The sequence below is a fragment of the Phyllopteryx taeniolatus genome, chromosome 17 (genome assembly GCF_024500385.1).
Source record: "Phyllopteryx taeniolatus isolate TA_2022b chromosome 17, UOR_Ptae_1.2, whole genome shotgun sequence".
Lineage (NCBI taxonomy): Eukaryota > Metazoa > Chordata > Actinopteri > Syngnathiformes > Syngnathidae > Phyllopteryx > Phyllopteryx taeniolatus.
The window spans coordinates 21012587-21038699 of NC_084518.1; the positions used below are offsets into that span (position 1 = coordinate 21012587).

Sequence of the window (26113 nt, forward strand, 5' to 3'; positions counted from 1 at the left end):
TCATTTCATTGATATCCGGTGATTCGATTCATGGAATGTTTATTTTTTCACATTACTTTCATGCATATTTGTTTACTTTGACAAATCTTGATTAATGGAAACACCAACGCAGGCATTCACATTTGAAAATGATTACTGGTCGCCATCTGCTGGGCAACTGTAGATGACGACACATTCAAGCGGAGGCTGGATTCAGCCATGAGTTCTCTAAATGATGTGAACAACACTTTTTCCTTTAAGGGGACATATTGTTGACAAATTACTTTTTCATTGCTTGTATACAAATAGCTGGGTCTGGAGTACCTGGCCATCCAACAAGTGTGAAAAGAAATAACTAAGTGAAACTTTTGGGATGCGCCTATTTCCGAAAATGTGCCTAAATTTAAAAAGGTCAACTAGCTTTGATAACGGGGAGGAAAAAAACCAAACATATATATTTCCCATTTAAACTCCAGTTCAGTGCTGAATGGGTGAAAACGGTTTAATTTTAGGCAACAAAGACAAATGAACAAGGCTACTGAACACTTACGTTGGCTTTTCTAGAGTATGTAAACATTTTTTTTTTTTTTTTTTTTTTTAAAAAGACTGAAATAGAGTAAAACGCTCCTGAATTTCGCAATGATTAAAAGGTGAACATTATTTGATAAATACAAAATATGTAATGTTTTCTTTTATTTAGACAACCCAAATAAAAGGCACATAACATGATGCATGTTCATGTAATAATTTGACAAACATACATTGAAAAAAAAAAATGCAGGAATGTTTGATCTAATTGGAAAGCCTACTTTCCTGTATATACAAAATTACCATTGTTAATATTCTAATACAAAAATTTTATTTAAAAAAGGGTTATTTTATCTTTCACATCTATCTTTACTACCATATCCACAGACCTAAAATTGTTTTGTACAAAGATATACATTCAAACTGCTTTCACGAGGCTCATGGAATTTCCAATTCATATTTGTCTTAGAAAATAAAGAGATGTTCAATTCAACAAAAAACACAATTTATCACATTATCACTGTATCAAATTTGGCAAAGTCTTTTATAGTGTATCTATGTAATACGTACATTAAGAAAATAACACCACTATTTTGTTTAAAAAAAAAAAAACTGAACAATGACAATCATGCATATTGCATTTTTTTTTTCAGTGTCAACTGAAAGTCTCCAAGAGTTGCAACACTGTCAGACAACAATGCATTCATTAAAAAAAATATGTAAAGGTCAACATAATTAGTGTTCGGGGTCATGCAATGTCAGTCTTGGCCCAATATTTTCATTACATTACTTTTTTTTTTTTTTTTTTTATAAATCACATCAGTCCCTGGTCAGAAGAATTCACAGCCTGAGACTGATGTTTGCTTAAAAGTAAAATAAAATGTACAGTAGATATGCCATTGTACAGTAACCCAGTGAACAGTTATGCTTTTAAACTATTACTATTCTTGTCCCTGATAAAGCAGGGAGATCTGTAGGCAACCAAAGACTTGAAACGCTCCTTCATGTAACATCTGCAAATCACTATTAGGGCGAAGGGAATAAAAAAAATATAAATAAAAAAATAAACATTCAACATTCAAATCATCAAGGTGAGGTGCCGATTCACACAAAACCTCACTTTAAAATGATTTTTTTGGGACTATGGTAGGTACTGCAATATATTAGCAGACAGACTCACACGCACACGATGACATTTTGAATTTACACAAACTACTTGAGCTCCACCGGTATGATAATCCAGTGCAAACAATCACTAAAAGAAAAATCTAAATTGAACAAAAAAAAATATATAATAAAAATAAATTGTCTGCGTGAGCCACTAACAGTTTCACTTCAAATGAAAACAACACTGGTGATTGTTTATCCAATTTTGTTCTGACAAAAACCTCTAAGTACCAAAAGATTTTTAAAACTGAATTTAAAAAAAAAAAAAAAAAAAAAAAAAAAACCTAACAAAACAAAAAACACGGACAAGCCAGAATGAATATGTGCATACATATTCTTTCAAAGGTGCGTGTTTCCTGAGTGAGTCTTTTGGGGGCAGTAGGAGTTAACGGTGGGTGGAAAAACAAGGTTTGTAGAGGAGTCAGACATCACTTCAGACTTTTTGTGACAAAAATAGCCTGAAAAGCTTCAAGATACACCTGTGCTTTTCCAGTTTAGTCACGATGAAGCCACAGGCGTCGACTGGCATGTCAGCTTGACCTTTAATACTAATACTGCTGCTTTTTAAGTGTGGAGGACGTACGTTCAGTGCAAGGCTCAATCGACTCTAACTACATTGAGGGGGGACAGGGTTGGGGGGGTTAAAACAGACCATAGCACATAAACACAAGTCTTCATAAGTCCATACAAATATAAAAATACAAACATTTCATCATCAAGCGGACACTTTTGGAGAGATCTCCTTGAAAAGACGGGTAAAAACTCAAAATGCAGAACTATGTTGAATTTACAAGTTAGCTGTACCTTAAGAGTGTAGTAACTACTATCTGAAAACAAAATGGAAAAGCTGTAGTAAGGTGAAAAAAATATCCTTCCTTGCACATGGAAGCTGCTGTCCCTTTTTACTATGATTTTTTTCTCCTACATTAAATATGGATTACCAGGCTATAGTTAACGTATAAAGCAACAGCCAGAGGCTGTGGAAGAGAAGTCAGTCCATCTCGCTTCTCCTATGGTAGAAAAGAAAACGACAACAAAAAACAGGTTCTTCTTCCATGACAGCCCATCATGATGTATGAGGAATCATCTCACTTCAGTTATTACAGATCAGTTTCGTCACTCTAACAGACTAAGCTAATTCCTAAACGTGTCCTTATTTCAAGGACGGTCCTACTTGGTTTCTCGTCAAGTTTTGTGCATCTCCTGTAAGTCATGTTAACATGAACTGGGATGCAGCTAAGAATTCGCGAGCGCCCCCTGGCTGCGCAGCTCGTAAATACAGCACACCCACTTGGAGGTGTGAGGAATGAAAGTATGAGGGTTTCTCAAAAAACAACCCCCCCAAAACAAAAAAGACAGGGGGTGGGGGAGCTGGCCCTGAGGGGCAAATTGTGAGATGAGTCTCATTTTATTTTTTCCCTTTCTTCCTGGCCAGTTCAATGCTCCTTCTCCTTTTGAGTTGTTTTTTGTTTTATCTTTACCAGGGTGGGGAAGACGGTAAGACTTGGGACAAGAAAGGCATGCTATCCACTGGCCGCATGGCAATGTTAAGTGGGCCGGCGATATTCATTGGCATGGGGGTGGTTATTGCGACCGGGTGAGCAATATTCATGGACGCGCTGGCAGGGATGTTGACAGACGCGATGTTGACGGGCCCGGTGATGGTGAGCGGGTGCTGAAGGCTGACCGGCGACGTGATGTTGACCGTGTTGGTACTAATGTTCATTTGCGCCGCTATGGTGACGGCGTTGTTGTTATTGTTGGAGTTGCCCCGGTTCATCGCCGTGGTGATGGGAGCCGAAACAGTCACGGGTGTAGCTGAGGCAGAGTTGCAGACCTGGTCTGGAGAGGAACAAGTAACAGTTGGCAAATGTTTGATTTGCAAATGACAATAAAGGCGTTCTGATTCCGATTTACTACACTTATGACTTAACTATGTTATCGAGGTTAGTAACAGAGACTACGCGTGTTCCGACTTATGTAGAAATTTGGGTTACGCTGGTGTCGTACGAACGGAACTCTGTCGCAAACCGAAAACTACCTGCACCAGTATATAAGGGTAGGAAAACTATTTCTAAAAAGTTACCGTCAGCCAGTGTTTCGGAAAGGATTGTGTTTGACTTGAGGTTCCACTGTCTTTTGTGAAAGGGTTAAAAAAAGCAGGTCTTAGAGAGCTTTATTTAAAATAAAAAAAAAAATAAAAAAAAGTTGAAAACCTGAATCTTACGCAAACCGGGGTTCGACTGCATTTGTCAGGGCTTTTGCCATGCTTTGATTCCAGATGCGAGCAATACCTTTGTTACAGGAGTTGAAGTTTGTTTGCCCGTGAGTCTTCAGGTGGCTGGTGATGTAAGCCGCACTCAGCATCTTCCCACAGATGCTGCAGGTCACCTTTCCCTCGTGTCTGATCATGTGAGAACGCAGTCGGTCTTTGGTGGCAAACGCAGAGGTACACGCCTGCAAATGGTGAAAGTGTTACGACAACATAACAGTGAAAATAATAAACAATCTTGATAGTCCTAATAGTCAGATGTACATATAGACCTACCGTCACTTGACATTTAAACGGCCGTTCGGAAGAATGAACATGCTTCACGTGGCAACTCAAGTGGTCAGGCCTGCAACAAAAAAAGAAAAATGAAAATTGTGTCACTGGTCGAAAAGTAATGAGCTGCAGCATTTGAATTTAGACATGAGCTGATGCAGACAGGCGCTTTGGTTCATACACAGACTCTGAGGCCCAAGTATTAACTAAATGACCTCAGCTTGTTTACTGTTCCACTTTCAAATGATTAATAACATGGAACGGTTTCCTCAAAATGAGATCGTCAGAGCCACATATAGTCTATAATTTTATTAGTGTTATTACCAATACAATTAATATTCAATCAAAAGCCAAATGAAGTGTATTTTTAATACATAAGTTTCTTACTACATTTATATATTAGTTGCATTGCTCAAACCCGGATGTTGTGTGCTCGCTTTGATAATGAAGGGCTTGTGTGAATCCTTAAAAGTTGCGTCAGTGGCGGTTGATTCTCCACGATCAATCATGCGTGATTTAGTTTGGCCTAGTTTCAGGAAGCGCCACACTGAGATGGTACACCATTATAGTGTACACTTGTTTACTCTCAGTAAAGTGGCAGTTGACGCTGGCACAGCTCTTAGATTCATGTATTTGCTTAAATAAATACCAAGTGAATACTAATGTCGTGCAAGCATTAAAGGCCTTAGCCTGAAGTTTGCCACAAAAGTCCAGTGCTAAATTTGCACAGCATCTCTCTCAGGACTAACAGAAAATGTAGGCCACAAAGTTTGTTCAACTTTATTAGGGCTGGCCCCGGTTGAAATGTTTTATGTCTGACAAATCAAAGCATGTTTATTAGTGAATGACTTTCGAGACTAAAACCCTGTTTTATTCCATGATAAAAAGTACTTAAAACTATACTTTTATGGAAAGACTAATCTAAAAGAACACTTAGCTTACACATGATGAGGGGGGGGGGGGGGGGGAATCTTAAATAAAATTATTTGCATCAAAATGCCTTTTTCAGATTACAATTGTCCGATTGTAAAGCTAGGTTGTTTACAAACATTTACTGCCAGTCTTTATAAAAAAAAAAAAAAAATTAAATTAAAAAAACACCACCCAGAAAATACTTTGATGACATCAGTTACTGGCAATGAATGTGTTAAAGTGATGTTCATTTTGTTGACCTTTAACGGTGAGTCTCTCTTGCATTCATAATCTCAAGTTTGGCTTGGCTCCACCACGGACAGCTGGATAGTTCTGGTGACGCTGAGAGTTGAATCATGTTAGCGGGGTGAGTAAGGGCGACTGCGTTGGCAGCTGCTCGCAAACCGGAAAGTTTCATTCCGCTGGAATTTTTTTTATTGCGTATCCATACAAATGACAAGTCATGTTGAAGCTTCTCAGTCCTGTGAACCGGAACTTTTTTGTTGTTGCTTTTTTGGTCCCGATCCAAGAGGAGCAGACACAGTTGAGTCCAGTGGATGCCAACAGATCGAGCTAAGTGGTAGTGACTCAGTGGCCTTTTTCTTCAGTGCCCATTCTCGCTTTCAAGCATGCAGTCGAGTGCCTTACCCACGTCAGTGTACTGGAAGCATGCCTGAAAGTGGCTCACATAGAAGCGTCACCATGTAGCACAGGCTAATGGTGCACCGCCACGCTGTTATCATTATACACCTTCCTCCATACCTTCCGTACCCCGCACAACTTGTCGCGCGCACACCGCCACGCTGTTATCATTATACTCTGCTCATTACAAAAATTAGGAATTTAAAATGACAAACGCACAATATATTAACTGATATTAATGGATACATTTAACGGATCATCTGTACATACATCTACAACATCATATACATCCATCTATACATAAATGATCATCTATGTGCAGTCAGTCAAAATTGCATCAGCCATCAACACGGACTAAAGTCATATGATATGTATATTATGTAATGTATATTATAAGATTCGTTCTGATCAGAGTCCAAAAATTGTGATTCAATGATTGCTTTTTCAGGCCCACACGAATCCCAATTCAAATCAACACTCATCTGTGCACAGCCTAGTCAGAACCTTCTATTTTTTGTTCAAACGCATTTAAACCTGGTTTTTTTGTCCCCCCCACTTGTAGCTCTCACTTTCGATAAAATAACACCCAAGGTTTGGATACCATGCGAGCACATTGACAGAGTAGTTCTATAACTTCCTCCTTTCGTTCTGATAAATTGACTAGTGTTAAAAGGAGCAGTTGTGCGTGCGAGATTGCCAACAAAATGTTCTAGTTTCTTACCTGGAAAAACCTTTCCCACAGACGGAGCACACATAGGGCTTATGGACTCCTCCATCATGAGACCGAACATGGTAGGTCATTCGGTCCTTCCTTTTAAACCGTTGGTGGCAAATGGGGCACTCGAAGGGCTTTTCGTCCGAATGGGAGAGCTTGTGGCGATTCAGATGATAAACGTCACGGAAGGCCTTGCCGCACAGCTCGCACCCATGGTTTTTCTTGACAGGTTTGGCAGGTTTCTTGGGGACAGTCTGCTGGTGGTGCGACATGTTGCCCATCGCCGAAGTCATGATGCTCGCGCCGGACGAGACGGAAGTGGTCGCCGTGGAGAGGATGCCTGCTGCCGTGGAGATGTAGGAAACGTTTCCGTTGTTCTCTCGATGCATCGTGGAGATCATCGGCACCATGGTCGGGGGGGCCGTCTGGGCAACTTTCTTTGGCCTCGACACCATTTTGATACCCGTGTGGCTGGACTCGTGGCGTCGCAGGTGGTAGCTGTCGCGGAAGGCTTTGTTGCAGTAGCCACAAACGAATGGCGTTTTGCCTTTATGCTCCTTCTTTATCACGGGCACTGGTGGCCGTCCACCTCCTCCACTGGTCACATTGTCTTTAAGGAGATCCAGACCAATGGAAGGGTTCTTGTGGTCGATTTGGATGGGCAGCACGGGCTTTTGGTCGATCGGTTCAGTTCCTGCGTTAAGAAGGGGCAGCAGGCTGTTTTGGGCCACCTGGTGCTGGTGGTGGAGGGCTTCATTGGCCTGCTGGTGGAATAAAAAATATATTTAAAAAAAGATTAAAGTACTGCAATGAAGATTAAACATTAGAAAGAAGAGGAGATGACAAGATGAGATGCAAAGCAGTCAATGACAGGTCTGTGTGTGATAAGTTTCACACATTTCCGGTTCAATAGGACATGTTGCTAATGACAACATGACAAGTATGTGGTGCAAGTATCTTTTTAAAACTCAATGTGCCCTTATTGAAAAATGCAAAGTTATTTGGTAATTGGGTTAGCATTATTGAATTTGGTGGTTACACATTAAGTCAAAGTAGTCAATGTATTGAATGTAGCCCATGTGTTTAAGTAGCAGTGCTTCCACAGAAAAGTAATCACTGTGGACACATGATACTAATTACAAATAACATACTACTTTGGGTCAAATTAACATTTGAATTATTATTTAATCATAGACAAAGTCACATGAATGAAATCCTTGACTAATATTGAAATTGAATTGCAAAAGAGAACTGTTGCACTTGAAGAGATTAGTGGCAGCATGCAGATGTACGACTTTCCAAACCCACAGAACGTCAATGACAACATTGTTTCGTCAAAGGCCAAATGGGCAGCAGATTTTTATTTCAGAAGCAGATTTGTCATTAATGAAGTTGACGCCACAAAGCAATCCAATACTGGATTTAAAAAAAATAAAAAATAAAAAAAAATCCAATTATGGCCCTGCTGATTCATCCTGTGACTGTGAAACAAGCATTCCAAACTAGTGGCATAACAGAGTGTAACGTGCTGCCCGAAAGGCTCTGAAGAGCAGACCATTAGTTTTGCAATCGAACAGTAACTAATTTGCAGGTCAGTAAAGATCGAAAAAAGCAAATATCTAGGTTACAAAGTAATATGGAAAGTGGCACAGCAAGGCAATGATTTGCGGCCTTGGCCACAAATACATCACACTTGATATTAAGGTGAACATCATTCAGCAGGTCTAAACTTTATTAGACTTTGGGGTAAAAATTGGGAAATTCTGGTTTAATTGTGGCTGGGTATATTAACCCTCTTGACAAAATTGTCCTCATTCAAGCTACTAGCACAATGAATACAACTTTACTGTCACTTTTATGCCAAAACAAGTTCAGAGGTTTCAACAAGAACCAACAAAACTTGATGGCAGGCTGAAGAACACTTTAGCCAAGCTCGAAGGAATCATTGCACAAGCTCCCTTTAGTGGTATGCAAAAGAATCACTGCATTAGACAAATAAAATGTGCAATATTTAAAAAATGAAACATTCAAAAATATTAGAATACTTCTTGTCGCTAGACAAAAGGTGTACATTCTGAACTTTGAATTTATCCAGTACAGTACATTTTTTACTTATCCAGTACAGTATAGTACATTTATGTTTAGGTCAGTTTTATTTACCTTTTAAATCTGTAAGTCGCGATTTATGGCACCCCATGACCCTGGAATTCAACAATACAACAAAGCCTTCGTCGCTTCGATATGACGCAAGCCAAATGCTTGTCCGGCCGGCCTCCTCACAACCCCGCATGCTTTCTCCTTTGTCTATGGCTCAGTGGACCTGCACGCTGTCCATATACGGGCCTGCCTGTTCGTAGGTAAAATAAGTCATTTCCGCTACGTCATTTTAGAGCGCCACCAACTGATCCAGCGTGGAAATGTATTGGATAGTCACTAAATATAAAAAATAAATAAATACTGAAAAAAATATAGCAAGAAGTGTCAGACGTTGATAGGCTTAAACAGCTTTCTGTCATCTACTCTTGTACTGGCTTATGTAAAAATTACTTTTATTTTATTTTTATTTTTTTTTTAAAACAAAAAAATAGTTGCGAATTATAGCTTTAAGTGTAATACAATTTTTTAATGTTTTACTACACTATGCTGCTCGCTCAGTAAAATGGACTGACAAGAAGAAAACAGTGTTGTCGACCAGCGGCAAGAAAGGCCAAGGTGAAATGCTTGACCTTTCCCTTTGAGGTTCAATCATCCATCGAAGAAGGCCAGCCAAGAAAGAAGTTGCAAGAGTGAAGGGTTGGGGCTCGGAAAGAAAAATGAACCACACAATGTCCTCCTTATGTCATCTAGCCTATTGTGAAAGACACAAATCTGAGCAGTGATGCACTAGGGCCGCAGCAGGGGTGCTTTGTATGCTCATCTTCATTGATTTGGCTCATCTATTCATGAGCCGGGGACATTGTTTATCCACACACCGCTCAGTGAAGCTAGCCGTCAGTTTCCCCGACGTGTAAGGGAACCTGGGAACTCATTGCGCTTGCCACCAAGGCACCTGTTCACACATGCCGCCATCCAGGATTACTCAACATAATACGATGCTATCCCCGCCATCCACTGGCACACTGGGCGTGAGGCTGCCGTTTTTGGGTGGCGGGGCGACACCAGTGAAGCTTGTGCAGCGCAGCCATCGCGCACAGCCTGGCACCGATGCCGAGGTGCGCGGCCCGTAAAGGCTGTTGTGCCTTCATGCAGCTCTGACCATTTTGACACAAATGAGCTCTGACAACTGAGGCTGCTTGCTCATAAATAACATCAAAATGGAGGGAGCGTCCTGATGGCTCCACGGACCACTGTAGACTTGAACGCCACTCACAGTCTTGAGTCCGATTATGCGCCGTCTTCCCTCCATCTTTTGTGTCTCACTATACAGCTGCTTGGCATAATCCCATTTTGGACCAAAACAAAGACCATGTAAAAACTGATGAAAGAGGGAAGGAGGCGGGAAACAAACTGCAGAAAACACTATTTTATATAAACTATGATTTAGTTTTGCTGGTAAAAAGTCTGTCAAGTTTGTGGTCTTCAATTCTTACCTAAATTTCTATCGCCAACTAAAATTCTAAAATCCACAGTCACCTGACAAAGCTACAGTTTTATAAAATATATAAAATATCATTAGGAATATTGTCTGTAAATTGCAATGTGGTATAGTGAAAGGCACTTTCCACATCACAAGCACTGACATAAGCACCTGGCATCAGATCAAATTTACAAACGCAGACACTAGCAAATAAAACAGAGTAAGGTCATGATTTTTATTTGCTTTTTTGTTAAATGAAATTCCAACATGACTAGTCCGACTAAAAGACGGTCCTCTCACAATGCAATTTAGTTTGAAGAAGTGAATAACAAGGACATTTGAGAGAACATATTACATGTATATCTATTCAAGACAAACAAGTGATATTGTGTCTGAAGAAACGGTTATTGTTTGTCATCGTAGCACGGATGTGATGATACACTTAAAAACATTACATCTCCGCAACTGAGGCCTTCTGCCAATACAAATCCAATTCCCTCCGGACATCAAATGTTAGAAAATACGACGGCATGTCTGCTTTTGAAATGTGACACGAGCTTTTTGCTACTGGATCACAGCTGCCGTAACTCCAGTAAACAGTTGAACAATTCAGGCTTTTGATCACACTATATTAGCTCACAAATACAAACAAACAAACAAACATATTTGAACCAACGCTACATATGGAGATCAACTATGCACCTGAAGAGGAGCACCCAGCCCTTATTTTGACATCCGCAAACTAACTCACTTTTAAATATTGTGTAAACATCTTGGTTTTGTGTGTGGACTGAGGGCTTCGACCTGGATAAAAAATAGACTTGTGCCATAATCAAAATAACTAATCAGCTGTCCCGACCAAAGAAAATGTTCTCTATGACCTTCACTGAAAATATCTTTATATATTAAAAAAAAAAAAAAACACCAGACCCGAAAGTGAAGACTCTGAATGCATTATTCACAGTTGCATCTCTAACCAGATGCAAACAGCCTTCGCACTGTCTCCTGATTGAGTGCCGAGCCTTGTCAAAACGCTCTTTTCTTGAATGTCACTAAATTCCAAGGTTTAGTACAGGTGTTAGAGCAGTAGTCATTAATATTGTGTATGAACGGTCTAATTCCTGTGTGTTACACCCCCCCCTCCAAAAAAATATGGATAGTTGACAAAAGAGGCTGTATGCTTTCCTTTCCGTTGAATTGGACCAACAGACTTAAGGCCCTTTCACACACTAGGATCTTTCCCTGGAACTCAAAACTTCTGCAGGAATATCAGAGTGGAGTTTTACAATACATGTATAGTTTTGTGTCATTTTCAAAAATTACAAGTTCAAATTACATTTCAGACAAAAAGTACTTTCTGTAACAGCATCTTTCCTTGCAACTTTAATTTACAGTTGACTTAGCAAAGTTAGCGAAGACACTAGTATGTATTCAGAAAATGTTTTGTACTATAATGAAGGTTTGTTTGCAAGGGAACACAGATTTCAGTTTTAGGCCCAGAAAAGACACAGATAGCTTTTGTAAACACATATTGCAAATATTTCAAATTATTAGATATTTGAAGATTGGATAAACAAACAATTTTAAAATGTATTCATATTTTATGTTATTAATTGCTATTGAAAAAAATAACAGAAACGGTTCAGAAGTATTACTTGGCGACTGAAGTGTTGCTCCGCTTACACCAAGAGCCTTAACATTTACAAAAGCCTAAAAGACAAAGTAACAGTGTGAGGTACGAGACACAAGTGTGGATACTAGTGCCTGGCAGGTTGCCAGATATTTTAAAACAAACTGCACTGTCCATCTGTCTTCTTTGCCCAAAGAGTAAAGTACTCCAAGAGGCACATAAGGGGGGGTGGGAGGTATCTCCAATAAGAAGCCTGAGACCATACAAAGAGTACATTAATACATTGCGGGATAGCAAGTACGCCTTGTTGCACGATTTACATTCTTTAGACCTTCAAATACCAAAAACCAAGCGAATGTAAAACTTAAATAAAAATACAAGTTGCAAAAATGAATCAGTGTGTGAATTAGCCCATCCCAGCACAACGTCTTCCCATTTTGGGACCCAACAATTTATCATAATAATATGTACTACTACTGCAAATAATTACATTAAAAGGTAAATAAGTGTACATTAAACAATGTAACGTTCACTGGAGCATAAGTGCTCTGCTCATAAATTGCTGTAGTAAATAAATCAAGTTGGAGGTTGTGTTACTGTACCCGTATTGGCATGAACAAATTCTCTAACGACACGTGACAGCATCACCATTTTTTTTTAATGCAGCAACTAACTCACTCCAAGAATAAAACTTGTTAAACGCAGGTGAGCTGTTACTTGTTTGTGTTCATAAAATGACGTCAGTGCACTCAGATTTTAACCCCCGCAGTGTTGCTTAATCTGGGTATTTCCATTATAAACCGTTATATAGCCCTTAATTCATTTCGGTCAGGAACAACACGTATCTTTATTCATATATCATTTGAGTACATTTCTAACTGGAGTAACGTGTTGCACTCTGCAAAATCTAAAGCATGTGGGACAATATTTTGGCACAAACGCCAAAACAGCACAAAATACTGCCTTCAATTGCTATGGCAACATCATCTGAATCGAATCACGTGGTTAATTTTATTTGCACTTAATTCTTTTAATTTCGGGGGCAGTTCGGCACTCCAGGTCTCCCTAAAAAAAAAAACTAGAAAATAAAAGAGCTTTAGCCTATTAGTAGCTAGTGTTAGCCGATGTTGTGTGCATAGTTTGAATTCCTTTCATCGTCAGCAGAATAAACAGACAAAATAAATGGCCGGAGCCGCGGCCTTTTTACTTGCCACGAAGTTGCCGAAACGACTGCACGGCGAGGACCGACTCCAGTGACGTGATGGAGCTTCCCCGAACAGTGTTAGCTAACTTGGCTAGTGAACAAGGAGGAAAGTTGGCCGCGAACCGCCGTTATCAGCTGCTGAGATTTCTTTTTATTTTATTTTTTAAGCGCGCACACAATTACTCGGCGTTCAAAGCTGGTGGGTGGGTGAAAAAAATATGTATTTATGTTTTTTCTGTGTGGCAAATACCCAGCGACAAATTACACGAAGAACCGGGCGCCCCAAAGAAATGATGGGCGAAAGCTGGTGTGTGCGTGCGGGGGGGGGTTGTAACGGCGCAGTGCCTCACTTGAAATGATCCCGCATGTTTTGCTGGCGTCAAACAAACTTCCGAAAATACATTCACGACAGCATTGTGTTTCTCCGAATACTCCGCAGATAATAAACAAATGGCGTTTTCCACACACTCGTTGAGGATGTTTTTCGTTGTTGTTGTTGTTGTTGTTCTTTTTCTTCTTCAAGCGCCAGGCGCACAGCTGGAAGCCAGGATTCATTTACCATTGTTTTGCTTGCTTACTTGTTCTTCGCACTACTCGTTTAAAAAACTGCTTTTGCCGCCAAAAGACTCAGTGGTTACACTTTTAGCTTTTGCCCACGCGGGCGAAAACGGCCCCCCACACCCACCCCACCGCCGAAAGAGTGAACTTACTTGGAAGAGAAACGTACTCCAGCTTGCCTCCATTTCCACACTTGGTAATTGTGTAGGAAACCTAGTAGAAGCCTACAACAAAGCAACCAAACATGGCAGCTGAAACAACTTCCGGTAACCTTAAGGGTTGTACCATTTTACAAACAACACGGGGTCCAATTTGTTCAGATGATTTTAGATTAGCAAATATTTCGATAATAAAACAAATATATTATCAAAATATATAGTTTTAAATGCTCACTATTAATCCATAAATCACTGAAGTAATTATTTAACCACCATACGGCTCATGTGATTAAGATTGTTTTCTAGCACCCCTATTTAATATGTTTCTGTTGATTCGGCCAGTGACATTTTTTATTGAGTATCCTCCTTGTCGCGTGTGGCTGCTCATGGATGTGTTTTACTAATACGAAGCCGTCAGTAGGTTAAAAAAAAAAAACAGGCTGGAAATAGCTTTGCTCTTGTTATGCCAAACATTTTGTACTTTCCTTTCTATCGATTAAATGCATTTCCTCGTTTAAACGAGCACCGGGACTCCCCAGTGGATTAATGCCGTTCATTTTCATTCATAGACAAGGGATGAATGAACAAACTCGGTTGTGCAAGACATACAGTGCACTGCCGCTAATATCAAGTATTCTGCCTATTCCATGCTCACCATTTTCTTGTTGCTTGGCAAGCGTGACATTGCACATGCACGTGTATGCAGATTACACATTGGAATACAGTAATCCATGTCTCTGCTATTAAAACGAATGTGAGTAACATATTCCGCACGAGTGTTTATGTTGATGAGTTTTAGACTTAAATCCATTTATTCATTACATGTACACAGTTTATTCACATGGCTTCATATGATAAGATATGTTAAAATATACGGAAAAAGTAAGTATAGTAAACCAAGAAAACTCTGCTATTGACTAGGTCACTTATTAAATATCCCAAATCGAGACAGTGCCCCCAAACCTGAGACACTCAGGCAGAGATTATGTTTGATATGATTGAAATAACACCAAAACACAAATACAGCATCTTATGCAAACGTGAAATTGTACACGAATTCATAATTGCATTTCTGGACTTCCAAATTAAGATCTAGTAAATACTTCCTCAAGCATTTAAAACTAAATTAAAATTCACCGATGTCTCGTGACGATTTTTCTGAATTTTCAGGAGTGTCCCAGAGTGGATTTTCCGGCCTAGAGTAAATATAAGAAGCAGACGTAGATCCATCCATGCATGAACCCTTTTGCACAATCATTCTAGAATGCAATTTGAATTTCTGGCTCATCATTGTACGTTGAAAGCCTTTATATTCCCCTACGGTGCAAAGAGAGCTTCAGTGAGAGTCATTCAATTTAGTCTTCAATGCAACTAAGTGCTTTTTTATTTTTTTTATTTTTTATGTGGGACGAAGTTGGGGTACTATATTTAACTTATTTTGAACTCATTTGGGTTCTAGCAAGGAGATAATGATCATAATGAATTAAAATGTATAACTCTATTAAAAGTAGGCGTAATTTGTAGAAAAAACAGCTTGCTTGTTTTGAATGTAAATGTGCGCCGATGCTCGAAGTGAACAGTAGGGGTCACTGCTGCCCGATTTACCCTCATGTTATGTTAAGGTACACTCAGAATTTCAAAGTCAAGTTCCTTTCTTCAAATATTCAATAAGTTCATATTCTTAATGAGTATTAAAAAAACACTTCACTTCGAAGTTTCTATTATTTTCCTTTTTGTGGATAACCCCCGCGGACATATTTGTTTTAGGATCAATTCTCCTTTCAGCCATTCAAAGAACACAATGGGCAGGTATGGCAAGTCATTAAGAAATCCTAACCTGGTGGCGAACATTGAAGGCGTCACGTGTACTGCAGCTCACCTTTGGCAATTTCATGGAAGCAGATGCCGAAAAGTTGCGGGAGCGACCTGCCACCTGGGAACACATTCAGGTAGGATGTTGTTTATTGCTTTGTACTGTAGATCGTTATACTGTACTATATTTGTACAGCCTCCATTGACATCCTTCCCCGAGGCCATCGGGTTTTTAATGAGGCCAAAGCAGCTTAGAATTACATCCAAGCACTGACCGGGCATGTCGTGGCTGCACCACATAGACACACACTTTCGCAAACATGCACTCGATTGGCGAGTACTGAAAACTTTCAAAGCATAAAACGCCCCGATGAAAAGTAGATGCGACTAGATTTGAAGCAAGAAGAAGAAAACAAAAAATTGTAGTATTAGTTTTTTTGGAATGTGCTGCCTCGCTGACCTAGGAGACTTGACGACGACGTGAATTTGCAAAACAATGACGACAGGGGATGATGCATACGTCTGCCAGGCAAGTATATCCATTCATGCATGAACTGATTACTTTACTATTCCTAAATGTTGAGTGCTGTGTCACGGTGAAACCGATCTGGTCGTGGGTCGTATCTGCAGCAGAGGGGGGAATCAACACACGCTGTACATTACATTGAGTGCATCAGTGCTTTGAAATTCTATGTAGGGCACCTTATGGCAAGGACATTCGGAACACTTGCACAACCGAATGGAATAAAAAAAAAAAAGAAGAAGAGCTGTAGCAAATATTCTGCCATTCCAAAGCTCATTAATTTTGACTGACATTGTTAGTGAAGTATTTATTTAACAATATATCAGTTATTGTAGTTTGTTAGTGACAGGCAGAGCACTTAATGCTCTTCCACTAGATGGCAGAAGGTACAATTCACCTGTTGTCATTCATACAGCAGTAAATTTGTGAGTCAATTTGAGAAAAGAACACCATTGTGTCAGTATTTATACTGTTGAATCATTTTTGGTCGCATTTTTGTGCGGTGGTGTGCCGTGAACCGAACCCACATTGCCTGGCGAACGGACCACAACACCGTGAGTGACCCCGAGTACAGTTCCAATATTTTGGTGACCTTTCTGTATGTAGCTACTCAAGATGCAAACTACACCCACAATAGTAAACATATTGCCAAAACAGGCTTTTTGCTACAGCTCTTCTTTTGACTGACTTTAGATTTTGTGTGTGTAGCTAATCTTGAATCGATGCACATGAACAAGTTAGTGCTCATCTCTATTATTCAGGGCACGATGCATCGGTTGTTTTTCTGAATTTGTTGACTAAAACACAAATGTATTTATTATAATTCCAAATCTCTTTTATTGCATGCTAATATATGATGAACTATAAGCTTAAGTACTTTTATGGTCTCCTCAATGAAAACCTTTTCTCCCTTGCAGCTTTCTTTATATCATACATTCGGCGCTCTCAGGTACTTGATGGAGATCTTCCTTTTCTGATTGTAAACGATTCCAGCCAAGAGGCTGTAGAAAAGGTCCAACATGTTTCATCTGATTAAGAAAGACAAAGAGAAAGAAAAGGACATTGTCAAGAAGGAGAAGAAAGACAAGAAAGAGCGCATGTCCCCGGCGGAATTGAAGAGTCTGGAGGAAATGAGCATTCGCCGAGGCTTCTTCCACCTCAATCGGGGAAGCTCCAAGAAGGAATCAAGGAGCAAGTTGGAGATCTCTGGTCCTATTCCTATCAAGGTGGCGAGCAACCTGGATGTCAGCCTGACCGACGTAAATGCTGAGCACCTCGACAGCTGGAGCGCCTCGGCGCCGGATGCGGGAAGTGGTGACGATACCAAGGGAATCGACCGGGACCAAATACGAAGCTCTGTAAAAGAGAGAGCGGCTAAGTTTGGAGAACTAGCCAAGTTGAATTCCGGGATAGCCTCGAGGTATCCTTCCCCCGCCCAGAGAAATTACGCATTTGATGCTTCGGCAGTGTCCGTTCAGAAATCAAGGCCGCGGTATTTTCGCCAAGGGAGCAAACCTCAGAACATATTAAGGCTTCACATACCCGAGCTAGTCGAAAAAACCTTCCCAGGTGTCGACTTACAGTTGCCGGCGCTTGTCGCTCCCCCAATACCAGATCCCAGAGAACTGAAGTTAAAGCGACGCAACACAGGCGATTTTGGCTTCTCTTTGAGGAGGACCACCATGCTGGACAGGCAGCCCGACGGAGACGTGTGCCGGAGAGTGGTGCACTTCGCCGAGCCCGGCGCTGCGGCCAAGGACCGCGCCCTGGGCCTGGTGCCGGGAGACAGGCTGGTGGAGATCAACGGCGTCAAGGTTGAGACCAAGAGCAGGGATGAGATCGTGGAGATGATCCGTCAATCTGGGGAGTCTGTGTTGCTAAAGGTGCAGCCCATTTTGGAGCTGAGCGAGTTGAACCGCAGCTGGCTCAGGACCTCGCAAGGACCGTACAAGGAAGGCTTCAGTGTAAGTTAGATTCCTTCCTTCCTTCCTTCCTTCCTTTCTTTCTTTCTTTTTCTTTTTTTCAATTTCAGTGCATCTTCTAATGGCCAATTTTTGTGTCACTCACTTTATACTTTGCATCTCAAATCAAATCGTATGTCATTATTGAGAACTGCTCCGATTCTTCCTACCGTTGGTTACTGGAAAGTTCCGTTTGTGTTGGCACTTGTTGCTAGGCAGATTTCATAGGGCTCATTTCATAACAGCCTCACAGACTAATTAAAAACAAAAAAAGTCATGTTATCGCAATATCTTTTCTTACTATTGTGGTAATGTGACAATTGAACAATTCTGCGATAAAGTATTTAAGTCAAGTCCAGTTTATTTGGATTGCCCTTAATCACAAAAGAGTATCAACGGACTTCAGAGGTCCGCAGGTGACAAAGATCGGCGACGTCCCCTGATTGAAATGCAAGGAAAAACTTGCCAATCGGGCAAGGAAAAACTCAAAACCCCATTTGGGGAGGACAGAAGAAACCTTGAGAAGGGACCACAGATGGCTTTCAGTATTACACTCCATCTTGTCTTGTTGTTGCCAATTAGATTGATTTCATTTTTTTCCCCCAAAATGGAGCAAATTCCCTAGTAGCAATTACTGCAACTGATTAATCAATAATGTCTGTCTCTGTCAGTAGGTTTCTTTCAGAACAGAATATAAGTGTAACGGCGACGCTTTTGGTTCCAATGTGTTATTCGAGGCTGTTCCACCTTTTGACTCTGCGTGTTCTTGTTCTCTTCTTCTGCTAATTCTTTATTTTTTGTAAGGCTTGGATTGAAGAATTTCGATCTTGGGGAGGAATCGGTTAAGATATGGCTATGCGTTTTTGTGCTTGTATTCACTGGGGAGCGTGTGTGTGTGTGTTTTAGGAGAATGTGTTCTGGTGTGTGTATATATGTGTATAAATATAATCACCCCCCCCCCCCCCTCCCCCCAAAAAAAACCCCCTTCCCGCTTTGACACCAAACAATGGGACGCTGAAGGAGACAACGGCCCCAAACGCCACTTCAATCCGGGGCCATATGGTCGCTGGTTCGTAGCCTATTCACTTCTGTTTATGTGGATAATCATATGCAGAACACATTACTCTTTATTTGCCAGTACACCTGAATTGAATCATTCTTTTTTACAGTGGCTCACCATGACATGTTTTTGGAAAAAACAAACAAATTCTACTTTAGCGCCTTTTGACTCTGGACTTTCCCATCGACAGTCTTGAAACGGTATCGACATACGATGTTCCGAGCGTGCGGGTGAACGAGTTTGCACAAGAATATATCACAACGTGGCACATGAAGGCGCGCTCAGTTATCGCCATACTTGTGCTTTTTATATAAATATTTGTCGATCAACCAAAATGTATTCATAAAGCGCTTTTCATACAAAAAAAACTCGCATTCTGGGCCCGTTTAGATTAGGAACATCATATTTGAAATGTGATTCCTTGACTGATAACAAGGCACAGATACATTCAATCAAAACATTCGCTCACGCATTTCCGTGGACGTTTTGGCATGAAGACGCACACAGACCGAAATTGTGAAAATGGTACCATCCAATCACAATCCCAGCTGGGGTTTCTATTCCCATCATTTAAAATGATGTGCATCATTAAGCTCCTCGCACTCGCTCCTCTCGCTGTCCTACATTTAACGGATCTTGATGATCATCAGTAGACCAGGTCGATTAAAGAAACTCCAAAAATGTACTGCAGAGGCTGACCTAGAACCAACTGCACTATTTATAGGTGGTTATTGTAAGATCTCCACGTTGGATCTAGAGCAGAAACTGCAGATGCCACATGCTGCATGAATATGGCTCGATTTGTGAGAGGTTACCATATTCTATAATACAATATTTTTCGGGTGCCATTTATCATGAGCTGAATGCGAAGTGGTGGTGGAGCCTATACCAACTATAGCACATTTTGAGAGTTGTACTTAAGAATGCATGGATATTACTTTACAAGTGATTTCGTGATGGTTGAGTATTATAATTTTGTTGGGGGCATAGAATGACCTTGCGGTGTGACATGAAGTTGCCAGGCAACCAGCAATGACTATAACTGTGGTCTGATTGCAGTAATGTGCAGGCAAATGATTGTGTTGCTGCTATTTATACAACCATTCTGATAGGCATCCAAAGTACTTGCTTTACCTCTGATACTGTCACTTTTGTCTTTGTCTGGTTTCAGTTCCATAATCAACATCTCACCTATGCACAAGTCTATCAGGGGGGGGGGGGGGGGGGAAAGCACAATATATAAATGTCACACACTGAGGAAGGAACTTGTATTTCAAATAACCGTAGCCTTTAATTATGGATGGTGGCCCCGCATTTGTTCCCAGCTGAGCACCCTTGTTTTGTGTCCATTAGGTGGCAGCCGTTGTCCACACCACAGCTGACAACAACAACGACAACACTGCTGTGATATTGTTGTGCTGCTTCCAAAGGATACAGTTAGGTGCTTTGTGAATCATTCCCAAAAAAAAAAAAAAGGAACATTTTTATTTTTTTAAATACACACCCAGTATTCATTTGAACTTGAAGGCACAGTGGAACAGTGTTTAGCACAGCCACCTCACAGTATAAACCTATCATGTTTGATTCTGGACTCATGTTTTTTTTTGTTGTAAAATTGTATTTATTTTTTTAATCGGTGTAATCGTCTCCCCAAGATGCCATTTAAACATTTTCAGCTGGACTAGATTATTAGACCGGGCATGGATTCGAAAGAGGCGGGGCTTTCCAAGGATAAAGATTTTAGTCCATGATCGAGGCTTACAAAGTCATTTTCCCATCTTCTACTCTTAACAAGATTTGAATGTGACTATTTTATTTTTTCAGGGCTTGACATGTCATTTGATTTGACCTGATCTATTCGTCTTTTGCCAGTTAAGAGCAAGATATTGTTGTTATTTAGCAAGATATCTTCACATATAACTGGAAACAGAGATTTCCATTTTTCTCATCTTATTATTTCCCATTTCCCAATAGTGGCACATTATTTTGCATGCTGATCATCAAGATTTAAAATTTGTGTTCCTGTCCATACAAATGATAAACGCCTTAGTTTTTATCCATTCATTCTTGTCAATTTTCCTTTTAAAATCTGACACCGCAATACAAATGGACACATAATATCCATTGCGTGACTTTTGAAAATATTGTCATTTCCGACCATTTAATTCATTTTGAATTGGGTCAGAATCAGTTTGTATGCTTTAAAAGTCTTTAATCTTCGCTGTACGCCAAGCATGTGTCAACCAGCAGCTTACACAGTGTTGTGTCGCAGTATCGGTCTCTGAGGATTACCAGACTGTACGTGGTGGGGCAACTCGGCCATGTGTTGGCAGAGTGCTAATATGTGAACATTGTTGGGCTTACAGCAAAAATGTCATCTTTTGGCACATTCAAATGGGAAAACAAATCAATGGCGACTAACACAAAACATGTACTACATTCCAGAGTCTTGCATTTGTGTAGAATAACTGCAATCCACCGCACCAATGGATTATGTTCTTCCGCCAATATTGCACACTGAGGATGGTTCCGATTGATCATTTTATTTTTGATAGGAAAGGTTATTACATTTAAATGATTCACCACTCGATTGTGCTCATTAGAATCTTGATTGGCTAGATGAAGCTATGCTCTTGTCTGTCCAGTGTAAATGTAAAACTATCAGTCATGTATTTCTAATTATTATTATGTGTGACATATTTATTTTTGTTTTTTGTACTTCGTGGCTCCCTCTTGTGGTCACAGCTGCAAATGGATGTGACTGATTTTGTTATTGTACAGCATGAGCTAAAGCGCCATTGAAATGAAGCAAATAAACAATTTTGGGTCCAGAAATAGGAGTGGCAAAAATATGCCAAGTGGCAGGTAGAGACTGTTTGAATAACTGGGTGAGGGAGACCCCCTCTTTGGTGGTCTGTCACCAGGGAAGAGGAAGAGGGGGGCAGGAGTGTATTGGTTTGGTGTGGTTACGCCAATTCTATTCATAGCCTTTCTGTGTTTCAGCAGCTGTCCTCTGTCACTGGCCTGCTCCTCACATTACGCCCCGTGTCGTCCCCCCCCCCCCCCCCCCCCCCCCAGTCTTTAGACTACAGGCCGGTGCCACTTTGACACCGCTCGTGCCCCTCACTCTCGAGGAGTTTGTGTGAATGCATTGGAGACTCGGCTCTTACTCTCGCCGGCCCTCGCAAGGATTGGAAGGTTAACCGGGCCTAGAGAGAAGGTAATGGACTTGGGCCTCTGGTGGACTGTGCGCGCTGGACGGTGTGGTTTGCTGGTGCACGGGCGCATGTGCTCTGCTGGTATCTCAGAATGGCCGAAACTATTTATAGGTGCAGACTGATGTAAGCTGGGTGAAACATGTAGCTGTGACGCTCTTTGTAAAGGCTTTTCAGTGAAAAATAAATAAATAAATGCCACAAAGTGCATTTTTACATAATGGTCAAGTCAGTTATTTAGGAAATATGGTTTGCTCTGGAGGTGTAGTTTTTAAACTCTGGAATTCCCCCTTTTGTAATTAACGGAAATCATTTCAAGTCTTAAAGTTTTAAGTCCCAGGGATGTTGTTGTTGTTGTTGTTGTTTACGAGTCAAACAGCAGTGTTGTGTTTGTTCTTATTTTTTTTACATCCAAAGTCATGATTCATTGGGTTTCATTTCCCGTGATGGCATCCAATGAAAGGTGACTTTGCATGATTGTCAAGCACTGTATGCGAATCAACTGTGGCAAATGCGAATGATTTGCAATCTTATTCATCGTCGATTTTGAGAGATTGACGCATGTTGCGGCTGTTCGCGATTGCCGCTAGAAACCAAGCTATCATCTCATCTCATGTTTTTTTTCATCATGTCTTCTGTCCTCAGTGCTGCATGGTCCCACAGCCGTGTTGGTAAACGGGGCGTTGTGCGCAGAATTCCGCTTCATAATCTCCCCGACATCTCCAGTCACCACGGAGCAGCTCATATCCTCCTCGTGTTTCGTCTTCGTCACCATTGCATACATTTGTTCTTGTTTCATGACCTGTGGCCCATCACCATGGCTTACAAATCACGCTTTTCATTTTGGGAACAAAAGGGAAGTCTCGCTCTTCTGTTCTTTTTGTTTGTTTGTGTGCCTTTTATTTCATTTCTGCATCTTGACTCATTTGTGATAGAGAAATGCTTCGGTGAGAATCTGGTGGTTTGATCTGTTGTGTTGCTTCTTCTTGTGTAGGTTAAAGTTGAGAACAAGCCAGATGTAAGTTTCTTTTCAATGCATATTTTCACACATTAACTCTGATACAATATATATATATATATATATATATATATATATATATATATATATATTATAATTTTTTTTTGCACTCATACTGCAGTTCTGGGAAGTTAGCCAGCGTGTTGAATTTGCAATGATAATGATAAAATGACAATGATAAGAATTCGGTGTTGGATAACTCGAGTATTGGGTGAGATTCAGCATTTTTTGGGGCAACTATAAAGAATAACATTGCAACTTGGTATATTGACGTTAGAACATTTTCTAAAACTCCGGTACTTACTGAAAAACCTGGTTAAGCAATCACCTCTTTACGAACCGACCCAATGATGATGAGCTAATGCCATAAATGTTCGTGTTGCGGCGAAATGCACTTGATTGTCCTCTGAATCATTTCATTAAGTGATGCCCAAAGCCAACACTTTGCCAGGAAAAAAGCAATTACCGGTAACTGAAACTGCTGCATGTAATGGATTTATTGCGTATGCATTTCTTTTAATGAGGCCTTTATAGACACCTTTCTACCAAGCTGTACAGTTCAGTTTGGTTTGCCAATGGTCACTTCTGGGGGAAAAAAAAACAACAACAAAAAAAATCAAATCTGGTGCACTTTCCCCACCTCTGGTTGCAAACATTGAATACATAATCTTAGCAGTTTTTTGAACGTGGCTGTTTTTGTAGCTAGAACTTTAGTTTGACGAGCAATGTCTAAAAAAAAACATCGAATGAGCCTCTAAAATTCTCCATAACAAATAAATTCCCCCAAAAAACAATCAATTGCTGAAGTACATGACCTTTTTTCCCGGCCACAAGGCTCTTCTCACCAGTCATGTTCCATGTGCGTGAGTTAAAAAGTCGAGATTTTAGGGCAAATGACGGCGTTAGAAACCTCACGGTAATTTTGATGCGTCAACGGCTCTGAATTTCATTCCTGTCAGTTGTGTAATTAATCCACATTCTTGCCATTTTGATCTATTTGCATCCAGCCCGATGTAGATGCTAGTCAGCTACAGGCAGTTACTAAACCTGGGCTAGACACAGGAAGTGCATCATCGGCAGACGACACCAATAATAGCGCCGCCATGGATGGTCCAGACGCTCCAGGAGAGGGGCAGAAGTCCGCCGGTAGAAAGGTGGTGAAGGTTGTGAGAAAAGTTGTAAGACGTGTTGTTCCCGCAGCGACGCGAGAGCAGAATCGGCCGGCTGTGTCCGAAGCTGCCAAAGCTACCGGCGCACTTCAAACTACAAAGTCTTCAGGGGAGGACAAGGATGACATCTCCATGGGCCTGACCAGCCTCATGGGCAGAGGAAGAACCAAGGAACACCGGCCTCGCACCCGCAAAGAAGATGTGAACAAGGAGCTCAAGCAGGAGGAAGATAAAGGAAAGGTAGAAGGAGAGGAGGAGAATGTAGAAATAATTGAGGATTCCACATCCACTGCTGCGCCCGAGAGCGCATCACCAAATACTGTAGCACCAAATTCAAACCCCCTCACGCCACCCCCCGGCTTTATACCGTCGCCCAAACCCGACCCTTTGACCCCACCTGCTGGCTTCATCCCCGCCCCGAAGCGGAATCTCTCGACTCCTCCGCTTGGTTTCATACCCGCCGGAAAATCCAGTCCAGTCCCACTAAAACACAATCTTCTGGCAAGACCCGCATGTTTCATCCCCGCCCCAAAGACAGATCCTCTGGCCCCTCCTGCAGGGTTCATCCCCAAACCTCGCCCAGTAGCAGCCAAGAAACCCGAGGTACAGAGTGACGGAACTGCACGTTTGCCGCTTAACCCCTGAGTGGAGCATGCTGGGTGATAATAACAGAGATAATACACCTCATAATATTTACCCGCGAAGGACAAGTTAAAGAGACCTGATAATGGATCTTGTGTGAGTCATCTCAAAGTTCATGGCTACATTCTGCTTTTCTCAGCTTTGTAAACAGCTGTTTCCTTTTAAACAGATACATTGTAGCTGACAAACCCCCCCTCCCCCCAAAAAACCAAACCCATTTATATAATCAAGGCTTCTTGAATTAATGTTCACTGAGTGCACAAAGCTGTGTAAGATCAGTCCAGACCTCATCAGTGGGTATAATGGCGTTCTCGTTGCCCACTCCAGTCAGTGAGTGCAAGTTAATTAGGCACTGAGCTGTGACTCATTAGTGTCACTCTTTGCGAGTTTGCATTACATATTAAGACCTTTGAATCTAACACGCATGTTTTGGGAATGTGGGAGCACACTGAGAAAAGCCTCGTAAGCACGAGGTGAACATGTAAGCGCCACACAGAAAAGGTCCGAGCTGAGAACGTCCAACGTCGAACGGCCGTGATGTCAAGTGACATTCTTTAACGCGTCATTGTCCGCCCGTGACTCCATTACGCCTGTCTGTGTGCATGTTGTTTTGAACTGTCACGTAAAGGAGACCCCTTGTCCAACTGTGGCCCCCAACGGCAAACCGTCCCACGTCGCGTCCCTCCAGGCTCGTTCTTCCTCAAGCGAACAGGTGTGTGTGTGTGTTCATCTTTCCATTTTCTGCATTTCTGCAAGCGCATTTCATTGGATGCCTTTCCAACGCATGGAATTGCTGGCCCTGCGCTTGCAGGTCCCAGAGATCTTTCCCACTGAGGAAGATTACATGCGTGTGAAAAGGATCTTCACCATCACGAGCAATGATGTAAGGTCTCGCGTCCTCCCGTTGTTTGCTATGCGCCTGCCACGCTTTCCCAAGTCGCAGTACTCTGAGGAATACGATGCATTTACTCAAATTTGCTCACCGGGTTGTCCCAAAATCCGCCACCGACGGGGACGTTTTTCAACTATCTGACCATATGAAATTGGAGACAACAGCATTTGACTGGTTGTGGGCATTACTTCTGAATGGGAGTTTAA

At 41.2% G+C, this 26113-nt stretch overlaps 2 protein-coding genes across 19 annotated transcripts in view; one reads left to right on the forward strand and one right to left on the reverse strand.

Annotated features, from left to right (window-relative positions):
* Window positions 1–22: 22 nt before the first annotated feature.
* On the reverse strand, window positions 23–13771 carry LOC133466926 (vascular endothelial zinc finger 1-like). Its single transcript, XM_061751147.1, has 5 exons — window positions 13610–13771; window positions 6495–7252; window positions 4223–4292; window positions 3969–4131; window positions 23–3516 (listed from the first exon to the last, which is right to left on the reverse strand). The coding sequence occupies exons 1-5, from the start codon at window positions 13640–13642 to the stop codon at window positions 3152–3154; spliced, it is 1389 nt and encodes a 462-aa protein (XP_061607131.1). The 5' UTR covers window positions 13643–13771; the 3' UTR covers window positions 23–3151.
* A 1651-nt stretch (window positions 13772–15422) lies between these two features.
* The window catches only part of LOC133466957 (unconventional myosin-XVIIIa-like), a 78129-nt gene continuing 67438 nt past the window's right edge, over window positions 15423–26113 (forward strand). For 11 of the 18 annotated variants that reach the window (XR_009785083.1, XR_009785086.1, XR_009785084.1 and 8 more), the window contains exons 1-5: window positions 22051–22191; window positions 22832–23040; window positions 23179–23204; window positions 24212–24976; window positions 25644–25898. Coding sequence is in view for 14 of the 18 variants with exons in the window: in XM_061751229.1 (XP_061607213.1) it covers window positions 23004–23040; window positions 23179–23204; window positions 24212–24976; window positions 25644–25898 (1083 nt within the window). In the remaining 4 variants the exon portion in view is untranslated. Of the gene's footprint in view, window positions 15565–16867; window positions 17915–22050; window positions 22192–22831; window positions 23041–23178; window positions 23205–24211; window positions 24977–25643; window positions 25899–26113 lie in introns of those variants that run through there. The other 7 variants (XM_061751225.1, XM_061751227.1, XM_061751224.1 and 4 more) reach the window with 5 other exon arrangements.

Excerpts from the sequence above, each read along its gene's own strand:
- LOC133466926 (XM_061751147.1), bottom strand. The coding sequence starts at position 13,642 with ATGGAGGCAAGCTGGAGTACGTTTCTCTTCCAA. Across the intron at positions 7,253-13,609 it reads GGAGTACGTTTCTCTTCCAA|CAGGCCAATGAAGCCCTCCA; the intron begins GTAAGTTCACTC and ends TTATTCCACCAG. Across the intron at positions 4,132-4,222 it reads CGTTTAAATGTCAAGTGACG|GCGTGTACCTCTGCGTTTGC; the intron begins GTAGGTCTATAT and ends CACCATTTGCAG.